Raw genomic sequence first — 27,885 nt, 5'->3', positions numbered from 1 at the left:
AAATCGTTTACTGTGCAGTAGGAGCCCATCATGTTGCACATTTTCCTGAGAGCAGTACAGTTTCTGAGCAAGACGTTGATTCTTCTGCCACCATGTGGTTATCTTATTTAGAATCAACAACCATTTCAAGAAAGGTACTCTCACGGAGTTTGTATAAAAACTGACTATAAACTATCACCGTTGTTTTATTTTTGATGATCAGACTATATTAACTTCTGCTGTTTGTAAAGATTAAACTCCAAAAATACACATTTAGAAGCAAACGTTTCACTTTGTAAAATGGTGTCTTTTCATCTGTTGGGTACTGTAAATTACATATTCTTGCTTTAGGGTTATTTTCTGTTGAAAAGAAGTAATAAATCTTTCTGTGACAATTTCAAACTGGATTGGTCCCTACATTTTGAAATCAAAAGTGAAATTAGAATTTCCAACACTGCAGTTGAACTGTACTGATTAATCTTTGTTCCGTTTTCCCCATTGACTGCAATGGATTACCAAATTAAGCTTTGTTTAAAAAATAAGAAAGTACCTACTCCGTGTTTAACAATTTCTCTTTTAGTGGGAGAGGGAGTTGCAGAAACATGTTGGCAAGTGGATTCCTTAAGACTTTGCTGCAAATTCCTTTTTTATCTATTCAGAGGACCTTCAATATGAAAACTAAGAAAAGTAACAAAGGACAGACTAAGCATGCTTTGTAAAAGAGTCTCTGCATGTCAGACCTATTGCTTTTCTTTCTTCTTTCCGTGCTATTTTCATACAGCTCCTTCAGATTTCTTGTCAAAATAACCAGCTGCCATAAACCCCATGATTATTACGTAAGCCGTGCTGCTACTGAAATACTCATTAACATGGGAAGGTACATGTCATTTCACACCATGCATTGTCTGAAATTAAAATTTTTGCTCTGAATAAGGTTTTTACTTTTACTTCTCTGTAATAAAAGATATTTTTAGTGCAAGGGATGAAACTTCAGTTTGAATGTTGAAGTATGGGGTATATGTGTGCGGGCAGATTTGAAAGGTGTAATTAAATCGCTTAGCTCTTTTTTTATTAACTCTACTGAGCATTAACTCAGAGACTCAGTCATCTCCTTTACACTGTTATTGTAGTTAGAATATGCTCAATAATAAAACTTGATTCTTTTAATTGATTTTGCAGATTTTGAAACCTTCAGTAAGTCAACCTCTAGACAAACAGCCTTAGCAGTTGATTCTCAATGCTCATTCCATTGTGCTTGAAGCACTAGGTCTTCTATTCATGTATTAATCAACAGAGCTCTCTGTCATGTGGTGTTTTTTAGGCCATGTTTTGATAGACCCACACACCTCTCTGGAGGTTTTCTTGGATACATTTGAGTACATTTCTACTGTGCTGATGGACATTGTGTGGATGTATTGAAAAGGCCTCAAAATTCTTTTGTAAAATACAATGAAAGATATTTAGCTAAAGAAATAATGGGTTTTGCAAAGTGCTAGCACTTTCAGTGTGCACTGGAAGCAAATTCCATACTGCTGAGTATTGCTTGGGCAGATAAGGAGAGGCAGCACAGCCAAAACAATTCAGCAAAGTTTGTAAATGCCAAAAAAACGTGATTTAAAGAGCCAAAAATGTAATCCTTTTACATTTTCTTTAAACTATGTCATAGAGCTGTTCAGGAGCAAATCTTTAGAAAATCTTTATGTGAGTTCTGCTAGAAAAAAGAAAAGATAGTACAGTCACCTGAAACAAATAATATGCTTGTCAATTGAGCTTTTTTTAGCAGGGTAATGTAATTTTTCATTCTGGAGTTCCTGTTTTAAAAGTAAACTTCAAATTCCATTCACTCTGCAAAGGAAACCCATAAAAGCAAGTCACACCGCAACACTGTGACCAGGAACAGCTTATATCGTTACATGTCTATGTCACAATGTCTTAACAAAAACTAAGCTTCTTCTGTTAATTTAAATTGAATTAATATTTTTCTATACAGAATATATTCTGATTTTTGAAAGGTGGTCTCTCCATGTAAATCATACCATTCTTTGAAGGCAGTTTGGCAACTTACTTATCACTGAGAGGAAAAACCCCAAATTGAAATCCCATTGTTGTGCCTATGAAATAATTAAGAAAAAAATAGAGTGACGCTTAGATAATTGAAAGTTACCTTGAATGAGTTTTCTGGAAAAACACTCCTGTTTTTTTTTTACAGTTATGCTGTAAATTCAGCATAACTGAATTTACATGAGTGTCTGAGGATAAAATTTTTTAGATACTTGGGACAAGTAGTATGAGTGAAAGATAAAACGTTGTGCAACTTTTGGGTAAGATAAAATATGTCATGGTTGCTGCTTACTGTCATAAGGCAAAGTTAGGTCCTGAAATGCTGGATCATAGCTTAAAGCCTTCAGGGATCTTTTATAATGTATGGGGTATATATGGGCTTTATGCTTATAACTTAAAGGTTTGTTCAGCTTGGAGCCTGGAAGGATGGGATGTTTGAACTGCTGTGTTCAAAGGTTTGTTTGCCTTGATTATGAATCCTCTTACTTTCAAATGGCCAGGATTTTTATAGCTACTGTAGCATTCCTACTTCAATAATTGACTTCTTTCTTTATCTTTTATGGTTTTAAACATTAACAGATTCGTTTTCATTTGAGAGAGACCGTATTTCCTGCAAATTCCCCTTTCTCAGAAGTTCCTTACATAAAATTTCTAAATCTTACTTAGAGTTCTTAGTAATTCGTCAACAATTGGAAGCAGGATACTAGTCTATGGACTATCACTAAACCAGAGTAGTCTTGGGATACCTTGAGGACCGAGAGGAAGAGAGTTTCTGCGTTAGGGAAAAAATGCCACTTTTTTACACGTTGGTACCTCTTAGGATATTTGTTCGTGCCTTTGTGAGAGACCCATTACCATGCCTGGTAATGAAAGAGATACCCCACTTGTGAAGTAGAATTTACATTAGTGAAAAAGAATAGCCTCGGTGCTGTTAAGTTTGCCTTTTCCTACAATCCTCCCGATTCCACAAATCAAATGTGATTATATAATAACAGGGCACAGAAGAATAGTGTACATCTCGTTCGACATCAGACTAGACTGTGTATGTACCTATATGTGCCCACAAAAATGTGCTATAAATAAAACTATTCAGCCTGTCTTTCTAAAATTGTACCTGATTGTACTGATCTTCCTTGAAGACTGGTGAATGAATCATGATCTGTTCGAAAGATATGATAACCAAAAATAAACCAGAATATCCTGAACTCCTGTCTCAAATGAAAAATAGCTCTTTTCACACTAAACCGTACACACTGAATTTAAAAAGTTGATTGATCTATCTGCCTGCATGTCTACCTACTAAATTGTAAATTCTGTACAAAAATCTTACCAGCTTTTCTATGCGCTATATTCATAGCCCTAAACAAGGAAAAAAAAAAGCGGGGTGGTGGGGGGAAGGAGCAGTCATGGCTAAGTCAGTGTTAGTTAAATCATGATTTTCATAAATAGGTTTTTATAAATAGTTTTCTTCTTTTTATTTAGACTCCACAGTAACATAATCTTTAAAACACATATTGTAATGTTTTATTAAATATGGATCAGTTTTTAGCACGTTGACATCAGAAGACAACAGGTATTTTAAAGATTCTAGTGGTCATACTCAAGTGGTTTTGAAAGATTTGAGGCATCAGTCTTAGCTTTAAGCAGTAGTAACTTCTGTTTCATGCATTAGTTTGTTTTGTGTGTTAAGCATTTTAATTACTATGTAATATGCCCTGCTTTTTTTATTGGCCTTGCTCTAGCTTCTGCTTTTCTATCTCTATTTTTCTAAAGGACATTTCCATGATACTAAAAGAAGATACTACCCAAGAAACTTGCACATAGGCATTTGTACTATTGATCACGTGACTGTAAATTATTTAAATTAAATTGGGGAGGAAATGATGTAGTCTGATCATTAGATCAAGTGGTCTAACTCAGATTTATGGAGATATAGTCCCGACTTTGTCATTGATAGCTAAAATTAAGTAAGCTGACAGAGGCTACTTAGAGGATAATTGTTGGCTTTTGACTGGACAAGATCCAGAGCAGCCTGCTTTAGCTGAAGCTGCCTGACGCAGGGTTTGGACCAGAGACCCCCAGAGACACTTCCAGCTTGAATTGCCCTGCAGTTCCTGAAAAAGGTGTCTAAGAGAGACAGACAGCAATTTTCACTTGACATTTAATTATGTTTTGAGTTGATGATGATCTTCAAGTAAAATAGTATTCTATTAAAAGAAATGCCTTCTAAATACATGACGGGTTTTTTATAAATTTCATGTAATTTTGAATCCAAGTATAAAGGACAGCTGACTGTCATCAGCATTCAGTTGGAATCACAAAGAGGACACGGGATTAAGTTGGGGAACCAGAGAGATGGTGATTACAGACTTGTTAAGATACCTAATTTTTGTATACCTACTACATTACTAGAAAAATTTTCTTATGAGCTAAACAAAGTGAGGTATATGGATCATATTGTCTTTTTATTTAGCTAAGCATATTGTGATATTAGTTTCCCTTTGATATATGCTATATATATATAGTATGGATAAACACACTTGATACATATTGTTAGCTCTGTTTTAGATATCTCTTAAGATTTCCGTGGGTTTTTGTCTGCAATTCATTTCTGATGACCACTTTCTGCCCAACTGGGAGGTAGTGGAATCTATGAAAATAGTTGTAATGTGGTACAGACTTGAAATGTAGTTCAGAAACAGAGATAAAGCCACTGAGCATGGGTTAATGCCCTTTGTAATTCTCTTGCTATGGGGAAAAATATCACAGGAAAACAAAATGTCCCTATTTAGTGATCAAGCAGGAGGATTCAAAGAAGCTATTATTTGGTATTAGTCATAAGCACTGTATGAGTCTTAAGTTCTTAGAAATAATGGGAAGAAAATCCTGGATGAGGACTGTGAAGACACTATGCACAGGTCATCTGTCACAGGTTTTCTGAGTGGCCTTGAACATGTCGTTCAGTGTCTCTGTGGCTCTTGGGTGAAGCTCTTTGAAATGTAGCCATAAAGAACTGCTGTTTCAGAGGTACCGACAGTCACACACACTCACTGCAGTTGTTGTATTAACCAAGTTAGACTAGTTGTGAAGGCAAGTAGGATGTCAGCCCAAGGCTTTCTACTCCAAATTTGTTTGTTTTCATATATTTGTAATGTATGAATTTATGCATGGGATAATTCCTGGATGAGTCAATTGGCTTTTATAGATGGATTTATTATGAGAAATCATTAGCTTATTCTTTCTTAGTAATTGCTTGCATTGATGTTATCAGCCATACTTGTATGTTATTCTAGAATTTAAAATAACATTATTCTACTATAAAACATTTTATTCTATTTATGTAGCTTTCTCATAAATTTACTTATGACAGATTCTTTTCATTACTGGACTATATTTCCAAAGTTTGAGCCGGCATAGTCACTGTGATCCGTGCATAAATGATGAATACAAAAATCCTTGAAAGATGTCATAGAATAGGCAAAAGCAGCCATGTCAGTTCCAGCTGTTGCTCCTCTGAGATGGAGCATGGGTGGAGGGAAAGGAAGAATCAGTGTTTTTTCAGTGTTAGAAGAGGAGAAATGCCATTTTTCAAGGGTTAGACTTAAAGAAATAACAGCATTGCATGTAAATAGATAGATAAATACATTTTAAAAACTTGCAAGTGAGTCATTATTAGCCTAGTCTGGTATAAAACTGGTATTTCCTTTTACACAGGAGGAAGATTTCTTTTTTAATTTCTTAAAGAAGTCTCACACTTGCTGAGAGATTTTGCTTTAATTTTGGTATGACTAAGCTAAAAACCTGTTTCAAAGAACTGTTCTTCTGAGAATCATTACTTTCTTTATATGTGCAGTAACAGACTCTTTTTGTGTCAGTTTACATCAATATGACTTGAAACTCCTGGCAGTTTATCAGAGTCGATCCCTGACCAAAACCATTATTTTTTAGCATGTACCCAATTTCTGTCAGAGGAGGGAACAGTTGTTTAAGATTTAGCACTCCTTAAGGAGATGAGTGGTAGGGTGAAAGAGTTCCTATCCTGGGACCAGTGCTATTACACCATATTTCAAAGGGTAATGTATCAAGAGTATTTCAGTAGATAATAGTAGGAAATCAACGTCATGTTGTGTGTATGACCGAACAGGTGATATTCTGAAATGTCAGCGTGAAGTTGCACATTTGTGGGAGTGAAAGGAATAGAAAAATGTAATGCAAATAAAACTAGAGTTTTTCATTGGTCTGAAGCCAAGTCATAGAATCATAGAATCATAGAAAGGTAGGGGACCTTTAGAGATCATCTAGTCCAATCCCCTTGCCAAAGCAGGTCCACCTAGATCAGGTCACACAGGAAAGCGTTTCTTGCATCTATCATTGCCCCATTCGTTTAAAAATTTGTAAATGCCCGAGTCACTTTATATTGATGACTTCATATTTGGGAAAGTGTGATTCAAAATGTGATCCTGGTGCTGTGGTAAAGTTGGGCATCTCTTTCTTTGCTGATGGTGAGAAGTAAGAATTTGCTATGTCTGTGTATTCAATTGACAAATATCAAACTGAGATGATACTACTTTTAATTTGTTATGCAACTTTCTACATCTTCCTGAATAACCTTCAATCCATTTTCATCGAACACACAGACTGCACAGTAGCCATAAAGCTTAACGTAGCCTCTCATAAACTAAGATTTGGTTTTGCCTTTAGTTTCCAAGAATACTCTCTACCCTGTTTTCCTTGCTTCTGGTAAAGGTAAATACAGTGCAGGGGGAGGATCATATTCCTGATTTTGTGTCTGTCTTTCTACCTAGAGGACAAGTGTAATTTATGTTGCTTGCTGAAATAGATACTGGAATAATTATTTTAAATAAGGTTAGAAGCTGCTAATAATAGTGCTAATGCTTGCTCAGAGGAATGCTTCTTCCCTCTAATGTTCTGTGTAGGCTGACTGAAAATCGCTACATCTAATTTTCTTGGCCAACTGCATGACTTTTTTCCCCATCATGAAGTCAGGGCTACTGCATGTACTAAGCTGTTATTCTTGTTTGTAGGAGAAAAAACAAACTGATTCTGCAATGCAGACATCATAGCCTGAGTTTCTAAGGTGGCTATTCTGAATACCTCTGGATTTGGATGTAGGATTCAAGACACAATTAATGGAGCTGAGTTCAGACTGTTCCACTGTATCTTATAAAATTTGTACTTCATTGAGTGATATTAGATTTTCAAATTCAAGGAAGTGTTCCAAGCACACTAAAGAGAAAGATTTGGTTTTGTGTACTGGATGAGGTGTTACTAGGAGCTTAATAACAACTTGAGGACTAGCAGGGAAGAGTTATATTTATTTTAAGAGATTTTTTGAATACTCAGAACTTGAAATGCCGTGTTTCTGTTTCCTTGCATTTTTTTTTCCTGCTTCTCAAAAACAATCTTTGTGTGTTTTTTTACTTTCTTTGTTATTGAAATCGTTTGATTGCTCTTCTTGCCTGTGGGATAAAGAAAAGGGCAGACTATAAACATGGCTTTATTTAGTCTAAATTAGCCTTTTAAAACTGGATTTCGCCTTTTTTTTTTCTGTTTCTTAAAATTTATTACATATTTCTGTTTGGCTACTGGCATGCTAATGGCAAGGGTAATGTTTTATTAAAGACATTTAGAGAAATCTTTTCAATGTGTAAGAATATGTTTGATTTTGATAGGTATTTACTAAAGGAAGAGATTTCCTATAAGACCTTACTTAGCTCTTATCTATGCAATTTCTGATGGTAAAATCTCTCTCTAGTCTGTGGGATGATCTCTTTCTTAGGATGTTTTTGTCTCCTTATTAACAAGGAAAAGTCTTTTTTTTTCTGAATTGAAATGATTTTAAAAAACCTTAATTCATGAGTGCTGTGATATGTCATATGGGTAGTCAAGTCATAGGCTCCAGCTATAGAGCTGTCAAAATCAGTTTAAAAAAAAAGAAAGTGGGAGCTTCTCTCTAGAAGTTCTTTTTTCTAAAGACAACCCGTGTTAAAAGGATTTTTTCTTCAAGGAACTTCTGACACCTTCTTAAGTAATTCACACTTAGAGAAAGCAAGTGGGAAATCAAAATCTCTTTGAAGGAAACTTGGAAATGCTGCCATATGTCATATTCTTGAGATTATGCAACGTTGTTGAGTTGGGTTTCTTTAAAAAAAAAAAAAATGAAGAAATCCAGCCTCTAGCTTTTAACTGCCTCATCCTTCAACCAGATAGTTCTGGGATCCCTTAAATCAAATCTCCATACACCACACTTCTCAACTTGTGAATCAACAGGTGATACAGCTTCCTGCGGTGTTATTTGAGTTTACCATGTGAACAGCTAAATCAGTGGTAGCAGCAATAAGGAGGCATTGAATATATTTTTCTTCTTACAGCCAGCTGACTTTCAAGTTCTTATTCAGCAACCTGATAAGGCTAAGTGAAATGAATTATGTAGTGTTTGAGTATGAGCAGGAGACCAAATTGTACAAAAGGGATTTGAGATAATGGGCTGTGACTTGCATTTTTTAAGGAAAGCTGGTTTTAAAGTGTCTGCTATCTTGTGACCTGTTAATAAACAAAACATGACATTGTAGTGATTAGTATTTCACAGCTACTAGAACATTTTACATCCTTACGGTTTGGACATAGGCAATCAAGGTTTCTTTTTTTATCTCTACTGTAAGTAAACTGAGCCCAGTTCTGCTTGATTTTAGATGTGTGTCTGTTCTCTTGTGTAACTGTAGAACTGTAACCAAGGATAGACCTTATCCTCATGTGACTGTGCATACAGAGCATTAAGATGTACAACTAGTCGTCCATTGTGCTTGCAGGCTGTCTCCTTGTCATTTCCTTGGCTCTCTCCAAGATTTTGCTTGGACCTCATCCTCCGTGTGCTGTGTACAGGTTTCCAGATGTTTTGCACTGTCAGTGATTGGAGAACTTACCTGATATATCCAAAGGGAGTACCACTGATATGAAGTCAGGGTTAGTGATGAAAACAGTCAGAGGACTGATTAATAAGAGAAAAATTTAATCAGTAATCATTCCAAGAATTGTTTTGTATCTGTTTTCATTGTCTGATTTAGTTCCTGGACTAGATAGGGAGAAAGTTGTTTGGATCTTGAAGTAATATTTGATTTGATCTTTTTGCTGAAGAAGAGAAGAAAAAAACTCATGGTTGGGGTTTTTTTTCTGAATTCAATTTTCTGTTTTAGCTACAGTATACAGGTGCACAGCTCAGAGTTTAACAAACATTTTTCTTGGAAGACTTACATTTTAAATAAATGTTAAATGCAGGTTTTCTCCCTCATTCATTGATTAATTCTTGTAGAGCCTTCATATGTATTTATTTGAAAATCAACCTTCAATGAGTGCTGTGGGGATTTGTTAGCACTGAACTACTTTTAGTTTTAGGGAGTAACAAAAGGTGATTTGCTCAAGGAGGAAAATACTAGTTATGTATTAACTGTTAGAGTAATGTAATACAGAACAACATGGGACTGTCTTAACTTGCGAAGCTGGCTTTCAGCACCTATTCTTCTGTGTAAACATAGTTTGAATTAGCTTTAACAATCACATATCTGAAAAAATAATATCAGATCTAAAACAGTATCTATGTTTTTGACCTTGGTTTTTCAGTGCACTTGGTTGGCTCAGTATCTTTTGGAAAACCCTGATGAATCTAATGTATTTTCTTTAGGTATCATTGTAAGACAAGTATCTAGACTGATGTGTATAAAAACAGGGGTCTTGAGTGCTTTACTGTGGCTAAGTCCATGTACATATATATGTGCTAGTTCTTGTGTATGAGTCTTCTGCAATATTTAACTTCTCTTTACAGCAAATGGGTAGAAAGGAAAGTAATTTACAGATTTACAACAATCTTAAACTCAAATTGGACTTGGAGCTTGGGCTGTTGACTGGTGTGAGCTGCATTGCCCACAGTGTGTCCTAAAGAGGGGAAAAGTATTCTCTGATGTGTTCTCTTTCATCAGCCTTACATTCATTTTCATTCCTTTCCTCCCTCCCTTTTCATAGAATCATAGAATGGTAGGGGTTGGAAGGGACCTTTAGAGATCATCTAGTCCAACCCCCCTGCAGAAGCAGGTTCCTCTAGATCAGGTCACATAGGAACATGTCCAGGCGGGTCTTGAAGACCTCCAAGGAAGGAGACCTCACATCTTCCCTGGGCAGCCTGTGCCAGGGCTCCCTCACCCTCACAGTGAAATAGTTTTTTCTTATGTTTAAGTGGAACTTTTTGTGTTCCAGCTTCATCCCATTACACATCTCTACTGCTCCTTCCTCCTCACACTCTTTCCCTTCTCCTGCGTGGAGTACCTCTCACAGGAGACAGTTGTCCACAGACTTTTCCAACATGGATCCTTCCCACAGGCTGCAGTACTTCATGAACTGCTTCAGCATGGGTCTCATCCACATGGTGCAGTCCTTCAGGCACAGACTGCTCCAGCACAGGCTTCCTAGGGATTCAAAGGCTTCTTTGGGTGCAGCCACCTGCTCCAGCATGGGGTCCTCCCTGGGCTCCGGGGGCTCCAAGGCTCCAGGGGCAGGGCCTCACTATGGGCTGCACCGTGGGCTGCAGGGTGTTCTCTGTTCTGGCTCCTGGAGCTTCTCCCTCACTTCTTCACTGACCTTGATGTCAGCAGAACTGTTGTTCTCACATATTCTTGCTCCTCTCCCTGGCTACAGTTCATAGAATCACAGAATGGTAGGGGTTGGAAGGAACCTCTAGTGATCATCTAGTCCAACACCACCACTAAAGCAGGTTCACCTTGATCAGGTCACACAGGAACACATCCAGGTGGGTTTTGAAAACCCTCAGAGAAGGAGATTCCACACCTTCCCTGGGCAACCTGTGCTAAGGCTCCTTCACCCTTACAGTAAAGTTTTTCCTTGTGTTTAGATTGAACTTTTTGTCTTCCAGCTTGGTGCCAATTACCCCTAGTTCTGTCAGTGGACACTGCAGAGAATAAGTGTTTCCCCATTCTCCTGACATCCATCCTGTAGGTACTTAGAAGTGTTGATGAGGTCCCCCATCAGTCTTCTCTTTTCTAGGCTAAACAGCCCCAGGTCTCACAGCCTTTCCTTGTAAGAAAGATACTCCAGTCCCCTGATCATCTTGGTAGCCCTGCAGTGGACTCTGTCTAGAAGTTCCTTATCTCTCTTAAGCTGGGGAGCCCAGAACTGGACATGGTACTCCAATACTCATTCAGGCAGAGCAGAGTGGAAGGAAAACCTGCTGGCCACACTCTTCTTAATACACTCCAGGATGTCATTGGCCTTCTTGGCCGGGAGGGCACATTGCTGGCTCATTTAGTTTATTATCAATCAGGACTCCCAGGTCTCTCTCTGCAGAGCTGCTCTCCAGCAGGTCAACCCCCAGCCTGTCCTGGTGCATGGGATTGTTCCTTTCCAGATGCAGGACTCTGCACTTGTCCTTGTTGAACCTCATGAGGTTCCTCTCTGCCCAACTCTCAAGCCGGTCGAGATCCTGCTGAATGGCAGCACAGCCTTCTGGGGAATCAGCCAGTCCTCCCAGTTTGGTGTCATCAGGGAACTTGCTGAGGGTACACTCTGTCACCTTATTCAGGTCATTGATGAAGATGTTGAATAAGATGGGCCCTAGAACCGATCCCTGTGAAACTCCACTGGCCACAGACCTCTAACTCTATTCGACTCCACTGATCACCACTCTCTGGCCTCTGTCATTCAGCTAGGTCTTGATCGACCTCAGCATCTGCTCATCCAACCCGCACTTCCTGAGCTTCCCTATAAAGATGTAACGGGAGATTGTGTCAAAAGCCTTACTGAAGTCAAGGTAGATGACATCCACTGCCCTCCCTCACCTCCCCAGACAGTCATGCCATCCCAGAACGCTATCAGGTTGTTCAGGCATGATTTCCCCTTGAATCCATGTTGACCCCCCTGATAACCATCTTTTCCTTCACATGTTTATAGATGACATCCAGTTGCCCTTGCTCAGGTTTTTTCCCCTATCTTAACTATGTTACCCCAGAGGCACTACATTGTTGACAGTTGCTTCAGCCTTGGCCAGCAGTGGGTCCATCTTGGAGGTGACTGGCATTGACTCTGTTAGCCGTAGAGAAAGCTTCTAGCAGCTTCTCACAGAAGTAGCCCTCCTACTACCAAAACCTTGCTATGAAAGCACCGTACTGCTTTGAAATCACATACTCAGTGTACAGAGACAAGTAAGGTTTTCCATAATACAGTTTGAGAGGTGTCCTTCACTAGGACATTTTTGTGTGTTTTTTAGTCTTTATAGACACATTTTTCAAGTTTTCCTCCATGACCTAAGGGCTAGATATATGTTGCTCTGTTTAACAGGAACCAAGATTCTCATGTAATTAGGTGTTTCAGGTATCATATCATGCAAAACCTCAAATGCTGCAAAAGTTTACTGTGAGTTGTAAGAAGCAGGACAGATATCCCTTTACCATTCTTTTGCTTGAAGACCTGTAAAAGAAAAAAATCAGCAGTACATTTATAAGTAGCCATCTAATATTAAAAATTGGAGTACAGGATGGAGCTGGTAGCAAATGCATGGCAGGCCACAAATTCCTTCTACAAAAGTAAGATGAGTTAACATTCTGTTCACACCTTATTCCTCTGGGGTTTTTTTACCACTATCTAGAGCTTGGACAGTAAAGTAGTATTGAAATCCAAAAGCAAATAAGAAATGTTAAAACTTCTCATCACTGAGAAATACTTTTGCCAATAGTAGATCACAAGGGTGGTCATCTTCCCATCCCTGTCATGTGGCAGTCCCCTCCAGTAAAAACCTATATAATGCATTCAGACTCTACTAAGCAATTTGCAAACTGACCATTTGCAATTACCTCATGATGCTGTGCCCATAAGCCTAGCAGGAAGAAAGAACGTGCTGTTTATCATACTTCCATTTTTACTTTGCATTAGATGCATAGAACTAACTTTTAGAAGGGCAGGTAAGTAGTGATTTAAATACTTGAAGATTTCTTTTGAAATCCATGGCACACTGAATATGTTCCTTCAAATAGCCATATCTAGAAATGCTTTGCTAAATTGGGGTTTTAAAGTAGTACACTGATAATAAATCATATGAATACTTGAGGATTTACATAATATATCTATTACTGTTCTCTGAGTGGAAATTAGTAACAATATATTTAATGTTGAAAGACATAGATGGGAAAGTTGCTTTAATAGAACTGCTTCTGAGTCAGAGACATTCTTAATTAAGCTTTTGTTACGTGTGTGTAGGGGGGTATGACAATAAGAAAAAGTCCTCCTACATTTTTTAGAAAGACAATGGAAAGAGAGAATGAGTTCTTTTGCTGCTGATTCTTGTCTCTTTAGAAGTCATTGCAAGAACTGCCCACTTAGGAAATGGGCAAGGTGAGGATGTTGTTAGAGGGTGACAGGATTGTCATAATACAGCCCTTAGTAGAAGATAAAAACCAGGAAGAGCAGTGACATGTTGGAACACTGGTGAAAGTGGGTTATGGGTTATATATCGGGGATAAGTAGTGACAGATATTATTTATTACTGTCAATTGCCTTGAAGAACAGTCCTTTCTAAGGTAATATGTAAAACTAGCATCCATCACTTGTTTTATTAAGTTCAGCAGTAGAGTTGTGAGAAGTGGAAAGTCCAAAGATTGAGTATCTATAGACTCCTACACCCTCCATCCAAGAAAGGAAAATGTTATCTGTGCGGTTTAAATGAGGACTCAATTCTTTTACCTGCTGGGTTTCTTATGGGCATCACAGCAGAAAGAAAGAGGTATATCATGTGCTTTTAACATTCAGAACCAAATTATAAGGTAGAAGTAGTGAAACAAAAGGAGAAATATTACTAAAACTGCTTGTAATTGTATTAGGAAGCTTGATCTTTCTGTCAGGCTGCCTGTCTGCCATTCATGAGGTAGCTCTCAGGGTTTCCTTGGTGCAGACTCAAGGCCTCATTTTGCTGTGGTGGGGCTGTCAGATTATGTTTCAGTGACATCCTGATTGCCAGCTGTACCTGCAGACTGGTCCAAAGTTTTATCAGGTTTGGCTTCCCAGCTATCTGAAGAGCTGGTATAGAGGAGTTCAGGTACCAGTGGTAACTATGTACTTATTTCTACACAGGTATCGAGATCCTATGGTACATTCTCCAAATAAAAAAAATACCAAGAATATGTCCTAAGAACAAGAAATAATTTAACAGTGGCTAGATACTGTTTCTCTTGACAACCCTAAGTTTCAACTTACTTCAGAAAACAGAGCCTTTTAAGTTATTTTGAAAAAAAAGGTTTGCTTCTTGTTTCACTATTGAAACAGTTATTTCCCAGCACCTAGTAGTCTCAGTTTTTAATAACATTGTGAATTATTTGCTTAAGCAGACAAAGCTGCTGTAGTTAAAGTGAGTAAACTTCTGTAAAGCATCCTGAAACTGTTTGGCAAACAGTGTCTATGAAGATGATTGTCTTATTTGTTATTTATAATAGCATATCCTACTTCTTGGACTCAAATCCTCTTCTGTTTGTCAGTACTATGACAGTCAGGTGGGTTTATCTACATGATTTTACAGATACTTTGTGTCTTAATATCATTGGGAGGGAAATAACTTCCAAGTTTTTACAGCTTCTACTTTGTTGAAAAACAAATCATTGTCGTTATCTGAAAGTATAAGAAAAAAAATCTGTAAATAAAATATTAATCTATCACTGTCATTCTGCCTACCCTTGAGTCTCCCCTTGGCCTTCCTGAGCATTTTTTTGAGCAAAGTATTGAGGATTCAGTGCTTTTTAATTTACACCAAAAATCAGTCAGACAAATGGTAAGTATTCTTCCTGTTTGGGATAAAGGAACTGCTATGCAATCTTCTCTGTCTGTGTGAGGCTCTTTTAAAGCACAAGCAGTTCTGCAGTGGATTCCCTCTGCCCCATGGAGGATACCAGCAAGTAGTACTTTACTCAGAAACAAATGAAGAAAATGTTAAAAGAATAAACAATCACTTAAAGAATAAATAAATAATAAATGCATTTTAAAAATTCAAATCACTTACATAAAAATAATCACTCCCCCAAAGTAAACTTACTGAGGTTTGTGTACTTCTGATGTCTGCAAGGATGATGCCTCAGAATGACATTTTTCCCAAGTGTAGATAAGAAGATTTTGATGCCACTGTGAAGCACTCTGAAATGTGAATATGTGCAATGTATATCACGGGCTTGAGTTTCAAGAGGGCTGTAACCATTCCAACCTTTTTCAAAAGCCGTCTTCTCTGACCTGTGTAGGTTAAACACCCAAGCTCCTTAATGTGGATACGTGGAAGTATAAGATTTAATGTGCAGATTTTGGCACAAGGGAGCTTTTTCACATGCACTTCTAAGCTTGGATGAAAACAAGTTGTTGCTCACAGGAAATGGAATCAACAAGACAACTGAGATTTAGTAGCCTTAAGGCAGGAAGTGGCTTTCATTTCCCTTTTTACCTTCAGATATCACAGGTTTTTTTACAGCTAGCGTTTGACAGGGTTGTCAACAGGGACCCCTTTAGTTCAAAGCAGCTTCTGTCTTGCTGTGGCTTGAGAAGTATGCAGAATTTCTACAGCTGTCTTTTCTGTGACATCTTGCTGTGCCTCTGGCCATCCCCAGCCCCATGTCTTTTACACAATATGCAGCAGGATAATGTTTGCCTACCTACAGGTACTTCAGTAGTTTCTGTGCTGGCAAAAACTGGCTTTTTCAGATTGCCATTCACTCATTATGCATAACTTACTGCAAAAGGATTTAGGTTGACTATTAGCAAAACAGCCTGCCTACTAGAGTAGTGAAACAAGATACATGAGTATATTGTGGAGTGTCCCTCACTGGGAATTTTCAAGACCCATCAGAAAAATGGAAACTGAAAATACCTGAAGTACATGACAACCTTCCCGACTGCAGGAGCTGGGCTCAAGCATCTCCTAGGTGTCTGCCTCTTATGCCTCTGATATTCTTTGGAATAAGAACAGAGGAACAAAGATGGGGTAGGAAAAATATTTAGGAAATAACTCTTCTAAAAAAACAGAAACCCCAGTCATACAAGGTTCTGTTTCATCATAACTTTTGCAACTGTTAGAAAATGACTGCTGAACTTCTCTGTCACAAAACCAAATACTGTCGTTTGGGATATCTCTGTCTTAATAGTTATCCCTGGGAAAATGGCTTTGTCCTGAAATTTTCACAATTCTTGTTTTCCTTCTTAGCATCACAACACTATTTCCTTTCCAGGAACTGACAAAAGCCAGCAGCTCAGGTGTTGACCCTGCAGAGAGGTCAGTTGACCTTGCAGATACTTCCATAGCCTGGAGATCTATTTCTTAACAGAAAGAGCATGCTCAGTTCTTTACGTGTTTACACCACTTTGAAAGTTCATTTTCCACAGCAACCCTGGCCATGATATTTTGTCACCAAAGTATCCACCACCACCACTACAAGTGACTGGGCATGCTCTGAGCATACTACAATCACATTGCAGGACATGTTTATACACTTGCAGCAATAAGTGCAGGGAAATCTAATCTCAAGGATGGCTTTTGATCTGATCATAGTTGTGATAATCCTATAATATTATGTATTGTGTATGTAGTTTCTTCATTCAAGAGATCATATACTTTCTTAGCTTGAGTAAGTAGTCGATCTGATAAAGATATTGCACTTCATGCTATAGATATGAACACCAGGTTGCTAAAGCAACTAGTAACACTGTATCAATGTGAACTGAATATCACTGGCAAACACTAAATTACTTTTCTTCCTGTAACGTTATCATGTCAAGTTATGGCACAAAAACTGTTCTACAATTTCCCTGAAGTAAGATTATTTTTTTTTCCTGAATAGTAGCTTTATTTTTTACTGTATGTAGAATGCATTTCCACCTCTCTAATTTGAGTTGCAGATTTATTGACATAAGGGTATTATGTTTAAAGTGAGGCTGTCTCTTCCTTCTGAAGGAAACCACTGGAAGACCAAAATAACCTTATTGATCATTGATCTTATTTTTTTCTTTTCTCTTGTTTTTTTGATCCTGTTGTCCGTGACATCTTCCTTCCAACTGAAAACGTTCTACATTGTGTCTTATGGGAAAAGTCCAGAAGTTGAAAATTGATTTTGAAAACTTTGAGATGTGAAACTGACTTTCCAGAAAACCTGTCACATAGCAATAACTTCCCTGTGGTGTTTCTGACAATATAACACTTTTCTCAGATAAAATATAATCTGAAAACTGTAGTTATTTGTTCTTTACTTCAGGAATGCCATATTTCTTAAAATCATAAACATTCCACCAATAAAGAAATTTAGAGGGAGTAGGAGAAATCTGCCTCCGATATGCTTACTTTGTAGATCTGACAGCTGGTTGTCTATAGGAATTGCTACATTCACTCTCCAAGATGAGGTCAGTACTCTCGTCATCTGTGTGAGCCTCTGGGGTTCTGAAAATGGACACAGCACCTTATGTTTATATCTATCTCCTATCAGTTGTCCAATCAACAATTTCTATAAAACAAAAATCTAGTCATTAAATATTAGGTTTGTTAAAACATGGTGTACGATCATCTGAAGATGACCATGTATATTTCCATATTATTAATACCATAAGCTTGTGTAAGTTGTCACCTATTCTGCAGACACTGTGCAGATGGAGAGCAGAAACTTCTGAGCTCTCCTCTTGAAGGCTTTCTTAAAGAAAGTCTCAAAGTCACTTGAAGGAGCATTTTGCTTGAGCACATGTGGAAGTAGTCCTCTCAGTCTTTGTTAGAGCACAACAGATGGGCTGCACCTGGGGCAGCAATGGTCCTTCACCTGGTTACTTCAGGTGTCAGGCTCTATGCTCCTGGCTTTGAAAATGTGGTCCAAATTATTGCCAGACAGCGAGGCTGGGACAGTTCTGAAAACTAAGTCATACATCTCTGTGTGCTGAAATTGCAATCAGACCTTCAGTATCTATGAAACTTTAGTACTTCTGGACTTTATATTCTCCTTTAAGTGAATAGAATGTGAAAATATTTACATTTAAAAAAGTGTAGGAAGTTACTGTTGTCCCTTCAGCTTTAAGTGAACTAATGAAGGTGTTTGTTATACTAAAGTAAGAGGACGTTTGAACTGAGGTTTGGGAATGTCATCTCCAGTCACTTTGATCTGTTTGCGTGTCAAGGAAAGTCTTTAAATACATACAGGCAGAATCTCTCTTCTAGACAAGAATTTAAGCATTTAAACATAAGCACATCAAACAAATTTGAGCCTGAGCCTGTAATACAAAACCACTCACCATATTTGATATGGCGATATATACTTGACATACTTTAAAATGTGATTTATCCTTCAATGCATTCAGTAAATAGCTCATGTTAACAGTCGTGACTTGTCAAGACATGTATCTCTTCTAAAACTCACCCATTCTCTGCTCATTTTCATTTCTGTAGTAACACTCACCATCTTTGTTTTCTTTAAAAAGTGTTGTGTAAGGATCTGATAATTAAGCAATAAAATTTCCTAAAGAAAGCAGGTTCAAGACATCATAAGCAAAAGCTGTGTTTGCTCCTTGTTAAATAAATAGTCTGAAAATATTATACTTCTAGAAACAGAAGGAAAATTGCATGCTCTTTCTATGACTACAGTAAACTATCCAGTTAAATTTTGTTAATCAGTGACAGATTTATGAAAATATATTGTGACATTTACCTTACTATTTTTTAATCACACTTCTACCAAATTAGTTTGATGCATGTTTGACTATTAAGCAAATCCTTTTTAAAAGAAAAGAGACAGAAATTTAAATATATGGAAGTGTTTCGCTTGCTCCGCCTCCCCCTCTCCCTGCCCCTCCCACCTCCCCCAATAAGGTTAAGGCTTTATAGGCAAGCTTTAACAGTTTCTGCCTGGAGAAATCTTGATGACAATAAATATGTTTCTACCATAGACGTCTAAAATAGAGTTTGAGAATAATCTTTTGAGACTTAATTTTACTTCATAATGATCTGGTTACACACCATCCTGAAACCTGAGGAGTCCTGGGCATTGTTCTTGCATCTTCTCACTTGCTAACATAACTTTAAGCCAATTACCTCTCCTGCCTCAATATCTTTCCTCCATTTAGACATTATATAATGCTAAAACAAAAGCTCTATTTCGGTTCAGTTTTCAGGTTTAAATAAGATACAAAAGCTCTTAATCTTCAGCAATAATACATCAGTAATTTTCCATTTTGTTCTTTTGCATTTGTCATTCAGTTAGGCTCTGTTGTAATTATAAGGGGTTGATGATAAAGCATCTGTTTTTCCTAGATGCTGGTTGTAGTTATGGATGACAGCAACATGAAGACACCCAAGAGATGCCTGGGGTGAAAAGACCTCTGTGCCAGGAGTACTGCAAAGGTGTCATTGTTCTATTGCATGGGGTTACCTGTCGGCTACACTGGTTACTGTTACTGTTGTACATGGCCTTTAATTTGGCTTTGATGGAGCAGTAGCCATTTAACTAAAACATCTGATTGGGTTTTTTCTTCCACAAACACTGTAACTGTTCAATGTCAGTCCTCTGCAGATAAAGGAAGAGCCCAACATACTCCCTTTTAGATGTCAGCATTCTGAGTAATAACAGTTGCCAAAAACCCTCTCTTTGCAAGTAATCTCTCTTTTTCTGCCATATATTTTCAATTTTCTAGTTTCTTGACAGAATTCTGTAATTATTCACAATACAAGAGTATAAAAAATTGAAATGGCACATTTTACTATGCAGAATAATTCTGTCTGTTGCAGTTAGTGCTCCACACTAAACCCCTCTCATTGATGCTGAAACCATTTTCATGAGGCGAAATTTTCATTCTCATGAACGTGGTTGAGCCTTTGCTATTTGGTGTACAGAGTCTTTTCCCTCCAATCTTGCCCCCTTTGAGAGTAGATAAGCATTATGTCTCACTTTCTCATCTTTGAAATTATGACTTATAATTAATTTTTAACAGATAGTACACAACTAACAAGGTTAATTGTGGCTCTAGATATTTAAACATCCATTTTGCAAGTATTTGTGCAATTTTACATGCCAGATATTTCTGATTTTTATAAGACTTCTCTGTGAAGTCAGAGTTAAGCCTTCCAGGCTTTTCAGTCTTTGAAATGGTAGGCAATATATGGTACTGTTTTGCAAATAACTCAGCGTTACTCTTGACTGCAGTGAAAAAAAGTGGCATTACTGGGTAAGTTTTGAGACAAAATTAGTTATAAAGTTGCCAGTTCTCAAGTACCATCATATGAAGCCTAAACTCAAATGTTCCGCATCGACAATGTTCTGCATCAACAGTGTTCTGCATGAACACTTGGAAATTATCATAAGCCTTTCTTACTCCTTTTGCAAGTGAAAGTTAAATAAATGCATTAAAAGGGGATAAACTGAATAATAAAAAAGTCTGAAGGACTCGAAATCAAAACAGGGAACAGAATGTACTTTACGTAAAGAAACAACTTTTACTGAGAAGATGATAACCCTCTGTGACTATTTAGTAGAAATACTATGAGAAGAAACTGTTGTTTAGATTGGAACTGCTTATAGAGTGACTATGAGAAATCCACCTCATTAATTTTAACTCCTCTGCTAGAATAGAAATGCCATGTGGAGTATGCAGTACCCTAGTGGTATTTTTTAGAATCTGTAACAGAAACCTCTCTTTTTTCTGATAGCATTTCCTAATCTTTGCTTTCCTTCTTGTGAACAATGAGGGGAGTTTCAGGAAATCAATGTAGCAACCTTCCCAAGTAGTTAAGTGAACGGCTCTAGTGTGTCTGTTGAATGTGAGATAAATGGGTTTTAATTTGTACATAGGACTATTGTTAGTGCTACTAACCAGAAAGGAGTGGTTCACAATCCTGGGTATGAGCCAGCACAGATGTCATCATCAGCTTCTGAGTCACCTGGGATATTTACTGCCTGGGTTTATGCCTGTGGTCCACAACAGCATTGAGAATCATGCAGGACATGGCAGTGACTGGGGAAAACCATTGCCTGTGTGTTTTTGTTGGGTAACAGTGAATAAGCTAGCTGAGTTTCATATAAAATGAGTGTAAAGCTCATGTGTGAATTAATTTCTCCTGTGACTTGATCTGCTTTGATGAAAGGAAAATGATGTCCAGTCATCCAGTATCCAGTCACAAACTGTAATGGCAGGTGCTACTCCAACCCCCTCAGACAAGTCCCACTGCTGACTGATGAGGTGGGAACTCTATGTGGGCTGTAATGAGAGCTGAGGTGTAGGCTGAGTCTCTGCCAGGGAGTCACTGCTCTTGAATGTCTGGTTCCTTGGTGCAATTTGACACTAAAGCAGGATATGGTGCACAGAATCAGCCAAGGACCAGTCTCTGGTGATAAATGTGCAACAGCAGACTCAGGAGAGACAGTTGTGGGGGAACTGCCAAAGGGACCTCCAACATTATCCAAAACAGACCAAGAAAACTGTTATTTCTCTGAGCTGTTTGAACATCTTTCTCACACAAAGAGGTGCTGTTTGTGTGGAAATTATACCCATAATTGAGGCCTAACATTTATTCTCATAATTTCAGGAGTGTTACTTTCATCTGTTTTCAAGTCAGTACATTTCTGAAAAAGACACTGATTTGTTGTTTTAACTATAAATATTTTAAATGAAAAATGGAATTTCATAAAAGTATTAAATACAGAAGTGAAAGTAATATAGTAAAATTAGTTTTAAGACCATATAGGGTGAAAAAATAGTGTCATAATGTTGTGTTTGTCTAGTCAAAACAGGAAGAGTATCATTATCTGCTCTGTAAAATTAAAGGTGTTTTATCTGTGAAGAATTATGCCTGAAATGAAAAAAGGAGAAAAGCGATATTGTAGACTGATTATCGTCTCAAGTGTGAACTGGGCACTGTCAGGATGTCTTGTTCATTTCATATAAGCAGATAAGTTTTTGGGAACCTATTCGAGGAGAGTGGGTTTTTAACTTTCTCACATCCAGCAAATTCTCACAATTTAGCACACTCTATGGTCTGTATGATTACCAGAAAAAAATTATTCTCTGTTAATATAGAGTTATTTCCTATAATAACCAATTTAAAATATTTTGAGCAGCCTTGTAAATTCCCGAAATCATTCAGAAGTTGGAAATTGGAGTCTTTTGTAGAATTTTCAACTATTTGTTAGGTAGTCTTCATGGAAGGCAGTCATTCAAGGAACTTTTTTATTTATTAGATGTCAAAGTTTTGCTTAATGCATAAGTATAAACATAATTGACAAAATAAAAATTAACTATTTATAACTATTTGATGTTTATTATCACTTTCTTGAAGGAAGACCTAGAGTCATTGGATTTTTATTGTTGTTTTTTTATTGTGTTTATTTACTGGGAGTTCACTTAGAAAAGTAATGCCATTCTGGCCATTCCACAAATGTGTCTTTATGGGGTAAAAATGCATTCTTAGGGTTTTTTTAGTGTATAAGTAAATTTACTAGTCATGGGCTTTAGCTCTTACTGTGCAGTGAAAGTAATTGATCTTGATTTGTGGGTCTGTGTTCTGTATTTTCGCAGGATTTCCATCCATTGTCTTAACCATTTTCTAGGAATTCCGATATCAATACCTTTTAATTTTACAACTCTCAAAACCAGGTCTTGTTTCAGTTTTTTTAAATAATTTGTGTCTATTACAGGTTTCAGTTGTTCTCAGACTTTTAATTTTCCTTGTATTATACTTAAATAATATACTGCTACCTGGAGAATTCATTTGTGTACAAAGAGTTTGCAACAGAACTAAGATGGCATTTTTAGGCCATTGTAAGGATTCAGAGTAGCTGAAATTCAGACACTGACAAGTGTTTAATGCATTTCAAAGCATCATATGCACTGAAGTAGTGAGTACATAGATTCAGTTGGCAATGGATGATTGAATGTAGTCCCCTGAACATCTGATATTAACAGACACAAGTGGCTCAAGGTATGCTTGTAAAATCCATCTTTCAGTAGTAACTGTGTACCATTTTTCATTGCTAATTAATCTTCAGCTTTTGCTTAATGAATACACAATATTATGGAGGTGTTAGTGATACATTTCAAAATATAACCTTGGGAAAAAAAGACTCAATGCACTCCGGAGGTCTTTTTCCAAAGGTTTTCATTTTCAAATGTATCAACTTAATTTTTTTGTTCCTCTCCATTAAATCTGATATTAAATTGAACAGGAATTTGATAAGAGGAACAACTTCCTTCCCTTGAATATTTTACTGAAAGTGTATTAGTATCAAAATGGATTATTAGAGCCTGAAGGTCTAATATCTAATATAAGGAATTCTACAAAGTAATCAGTTCTGGATTGAATTTTTGTTCTGCTTGATAATATGTATTCGTACTCACCTATCTTGTGCTCGTGTCAGCAATTTCTGAGTGTATGGGGACTTCAGGGATGCTGGGATTTTTGGTAGAATTTCCCCCCACTCCTGGAAGATTAAATGGGAGGAAAGTCTGAGCTGTTTGGAGACTCCGACTGTGTCATTACTCTTAAGGAGATTGTCAGTGTGCTTGGTAGTGAAAAAGCACAGAGGACTTATTCCCAGGTTAACATGAGATTGCAGATAGAGGTTTAGACCAAATAGAAGTTCCTGTATTAGGCGATGGAAACCCTTGCCCCTTGATACTAAAAAAGAAACAAATGACCCACAACTCAGGGGAGTTATCTTGTGCTGCTAGATAGAGAGGATTATTGTTATTTTGGAGAATATCTATTTATGTATATTGCATTTGAGTTTTTCCATATTTGTGTGTGATACACCCAGTGCTTATTGTTGTCTCTCCTCTGTTTCAGCACCCAAAGACAATGAAGAACGTGTGTTCCGGGAGCGTATGCGCCCCAGGAAGCGGCAGGGTGCTGTGCGACGCAGAGTACATCAGGTTAATGGACACAAGTTTATGGCCACCTATCTTAGACAGCCAACATACTGTTCACACTGCAGAGATTTTATATGGTATGACGCCACTTTGCTTTATTTGGAATTTTGAATTGAGGAGTTAACATACTCTCCTGTTTTGCTGTGGTATAAATACTATAAAGTATTGTTCAATCTTTTCTTGTCTACACTACAAGTTCTAGATAGACAGCCAGTCTAGTGTTCTGCAGGTGCTTAAGCTCCCATACATCCTGCTGTACTTAATGGAATATGGAAATATTTGACCTATAATGATCCAGGGTTTTGTGTGCTCAGTGTACAGGGTCTTTGTTATTTGAATATATGTCAAGAACTTCCTTTCAGAAATAATTTTCGTTAGTTTTGAGTACTCACAAATTTCATCTAGGGAAAAGTGTTCAATTTTCAGTTCTTTTTGAGCAAATGTATTGATGTTTTCCAAAGTTACCTAGAGATACTGATTTACACTGTTACGCATAAGAGCTGATATGATCTACTGTTAATATTTCTTAAGAGTATGTAATAAATCTTCTTTATGAACTAAACTACATTCTTCTAAGAAATGTCTGCAGGTTAGGCTTTACATTAGTGAATATGATTTCAAGCAATGACATTGACAAATGCAATCTTCTATCTATTTAGAGGCCTGCTTGATGACTGTTTTACCAGCTTGTGACATCCCTCTCTATGTACCCTATGGTTTTGCCTATTTTATTATAGTAAATGTGTCCTTCTTTCTGACTCCCTCCATGATCTGTTGTCCTACCTGTTATCTTACAGCAACTGAAATGTGGTTTCTTCTTTGAACTGATCTCAGTCTAGGCATGCTGTGTCAGATTATTGATTGTAAGAAGCCGTGCATGTCCAGTAAAAAGAAGAAAAAATTATTTTGAATTTTAAAAATATGTATTCATTTTTTAAACCACTGTTTTATTTTCAGGGGTGTAATAGGAAAACAGGGATACCAATGTCAAGGTAAGAGAAAATCTACAGGGGGACAGTTTGAATGTTTTTATTATGTCATATCTAAACAATAAGATATTTTCGTTAGGCACTGTATATGTACAGTGCTGGGAATTTAGTGCAAAATGATCAGCATATGTTTTTCTCACCAAAGATACAATCCTTACACCAAGTCACAATAAGATTTTTCAAAACTGTTGGCATTAGGCATCATATATAAATTGTATATAAAGACATCATATATAAAGTGTAGGGAGCAGAGTTAACATCACTGAACAGAAGATCCTAGGTATCTCTTGATGCACATCCACTAAGAGGAGCATATCTGTAGGTGTTGGCTTCATTTTTCACTTTTTGCATTTTAAAAATGGGAAATTTTTATTTGCTTAAGATTCTTTGTTTAAAAATTCCAGGTAATTGCAAAGACTGTAATTAAATAGATAGGATAATTATAGAGGTCATTATTACCGAAGGTTATAGCAAGGACTGCAGAAGTGCTTCATTTTCAACTCCATTTTTTAACTCTGTTTATTGTACTCTTAATTTTTTTATGTAGTCACCTCTTGGGACTGTTTTTCTACTTAATTTTCATCTCATGAGTAGAAATAATCAAGTTAACGATGATTTTTCAGTTACAGAAGGCTTGATGAAATCTCATTGTAAATAGATAAATGCAAGTCACGGTTTTACATGCTATAATGAGAATTACTGTATTGAAGTACAGCCATAATTTGGTATAACAGTGACCAAAACTAGAAGAAAATGAAGCTAATTTTTGTGCTTTAAAGTTGTTTTCTTCACTTCATGACCTTGAATCCTACAGTATGATAGACCTTGTATTTTTTAATCTTATCTGCTACATCAGCAAATGTTAATCACTGATTAAGTAAGCAGAATGAATATTGACAGAGCATTTTTGACTCCTGAAACCTTTTACTGTTATCAACTTACGATAACGTGTTACAGAAAAAATGTTCAACTTTATATTTTCTCTTCTTTGACTTTAACAATGAGTTAACTTTATGTCTCTTTTCCTCTGGAAGCTCTTCAGACAGGAATTGGTTTTGCCATTGTCTGACACAATAGGGAGATCACGGACTGTGTCAGATTTAAAAAATGAATATGTAAAAACTGAGAAAAATTGTGGTTAATATTTCAGAAGGTCACTTGTAGTTTTACATACTGAGATTTTGGCAGATATCCTTTAGTTCTCTCAAACTTCTTTGGTCTCTTCTTGAAAGTCCATTGTTCTAGTTTTGCCTTTTTAAGCCAAACTTACTTGATAGGACTCACTAAGTCACCAGTTACTTGCAGCCTTACAAGTCCTAGCTTTTCTCGTCTTCTGAGATCAGTCTTTTGCTTTCATATCAATCTTCATGAAAACTCACTCTTATGTCTGTTTTTTGTTTATAGTTTGCACTTGTGTAGTCCACAAGAGATGCCATGAACTTATAATAACGAAGTGTGCTGGCTTAAAAAAACAGGAAACTCATGATGAGGTAACTGTTTATAAAATATATTTTCTAGATAAAATTGTCTTTTATCTGTTCAAAGTAGTGTCATCTCCTCTGTTTAATCAATTAATGTTACAGACTTTTTTTATGCCTTTCTGATTGTCTTGTGATGTAGCATTTACTCTGGAATGACAGATTACCATAACAATTTCATTTACTTTGGAATTATTTTACAGTCTATTAGTCAATTGTTTATAACATCTGAATTCTTAGGGTCTCAGTGAGCTCTTTCCACTCCTTTTTTCATTTCTAACATTCTCCATTTCCGAGTTAATACAAATTTTGTCATTTTAATTTTTTAAAAAAGCAGATTGAGACTTTTTATCACTTAACTGCATTTTGTGCTAATGAGTCCATAGCAGCTGATATGATAGACAGTATGCTTGGATATCTTGCATCAACATAAAAGTCTGCCCAGAATTTGTTTGCAAAGTCTCACCTCAGTGAAGATTGCATCCAAACTGTCAAAATGTAGAACAAAAGCCATCCATGTGTTGAAGAAGGGCCATGGGTATTGCATAAGACAGTAGTGATAACACAAGGAACTGCATAGATAACAGATTTTCCATCATAATTACTCTCTATCAAGCTTTTGTGTATTAATGGAATAAACACAAAATGTGCTTTATGTTATCATGCATTTAACTAAATGAAGACATCACCTGAAAATTAAATTAGCTGCCTTCAGAACCATACTGTCAGGGAGGTAAATACATCTGCCAACAGCATACTAGCTCTGGATCGGAAGAGAAAACAAAGCAATCTTTTCACTTGGGTTAAAGGTCTCTATCAGCTAAGATTACTCTTTTCTGTTTGGTTAGGAAATTAATGTTCATTTCTGTGGACAGTCATAGCCAGGGAGCACTGTGACTGTTGTAGTGTTCAGGTCCCGTAGACTCCTCAGCTTTGGTGTATCCTTTTATGATGGGGTCAATCGCTGGGGATGAGGGTGGGATTTATGAGTTTTTTTAATTTATTGTAGCCCTCAACTGTAACCACTAAATGCTTTATCTTATACAGAAGTGTTTCATTTGCTTGTGTTGTAACAGAAAAGCTAATGAATCCTCATTGTCCTTTTCTGGTTTGTGCAACAGCAAGGGCTTGCTGTCTTTCACCATAGCATTAAGTGAGGTAGTCCGTCAGTGATTCCAGTTCCTTGGCCACAAAGTAGTAGTACATTTCTTAGTTTTATTTGTTGAAAACCTACATTCATATGCCTGAAAAAGCCTAGTTTTAAATTAAAAATCACAATTGTGTATAACGATGGTTTTAAACCTCTCTTTCAACTTTGATACGAATTTGACTGAGACACTAACTTACCTCACACTTCCTGTGCAATTGACTACCATTTTTCATACTGAAAGCCTCTTCAAGATCTGGCTCAGAATCAGTATTTTACATCCAAGTCTTGATCG

At 36.9% G+C, this 27,885-nt stretch overlaps 1 protein-coding gene across 1 annotated transcript in view; it reads left to right on the top strand.

Moving 5' to 3' along the window:
* The window catches only part of PRKCE (protein kinase C epsilon), a 289,536-nt gene that overhangs the window by 156,528 nt on the left and 105,123 nt on the right, over positions 1 to 27,885 (top strand). Inside the window, exons 3-5 of the mRNA XM_061991311.1 lie at positions 23,894 to 24,053; positions 24,934 to 24,968; positions 26,370 to 26,455. Of these exons, the coding sequence (XP_061847295.1) occupies positions 23,894 to 24,053; positions 24,934 to 24,968; positions 26,370 to 26,455 (281 nt within the window). The remainder of the gene's footprint in view (positions 1 to 23,893; positions 24,054 to 24,933; positions 24,969 to 26,369; positions 26,456 to 27,885) is intronic.

The sequence above is a fragment of the Colius striatus genome, chromosome 2, assembly GCF_028858725.1.
Source record: "Colius striatus isolate bColStr4 chromosome 2, bColStr4.1.hap1, whole genome shotgun sequence".
Taxonomy (NCBI): Eukaryota; Metazoa; Chordata; class Aves; order Coliiformes; family Coliidae; genus Colius; species Colius striatus.
This window is presented reverse-complemented; position numbering and strand designations above follow the sequence as displayed.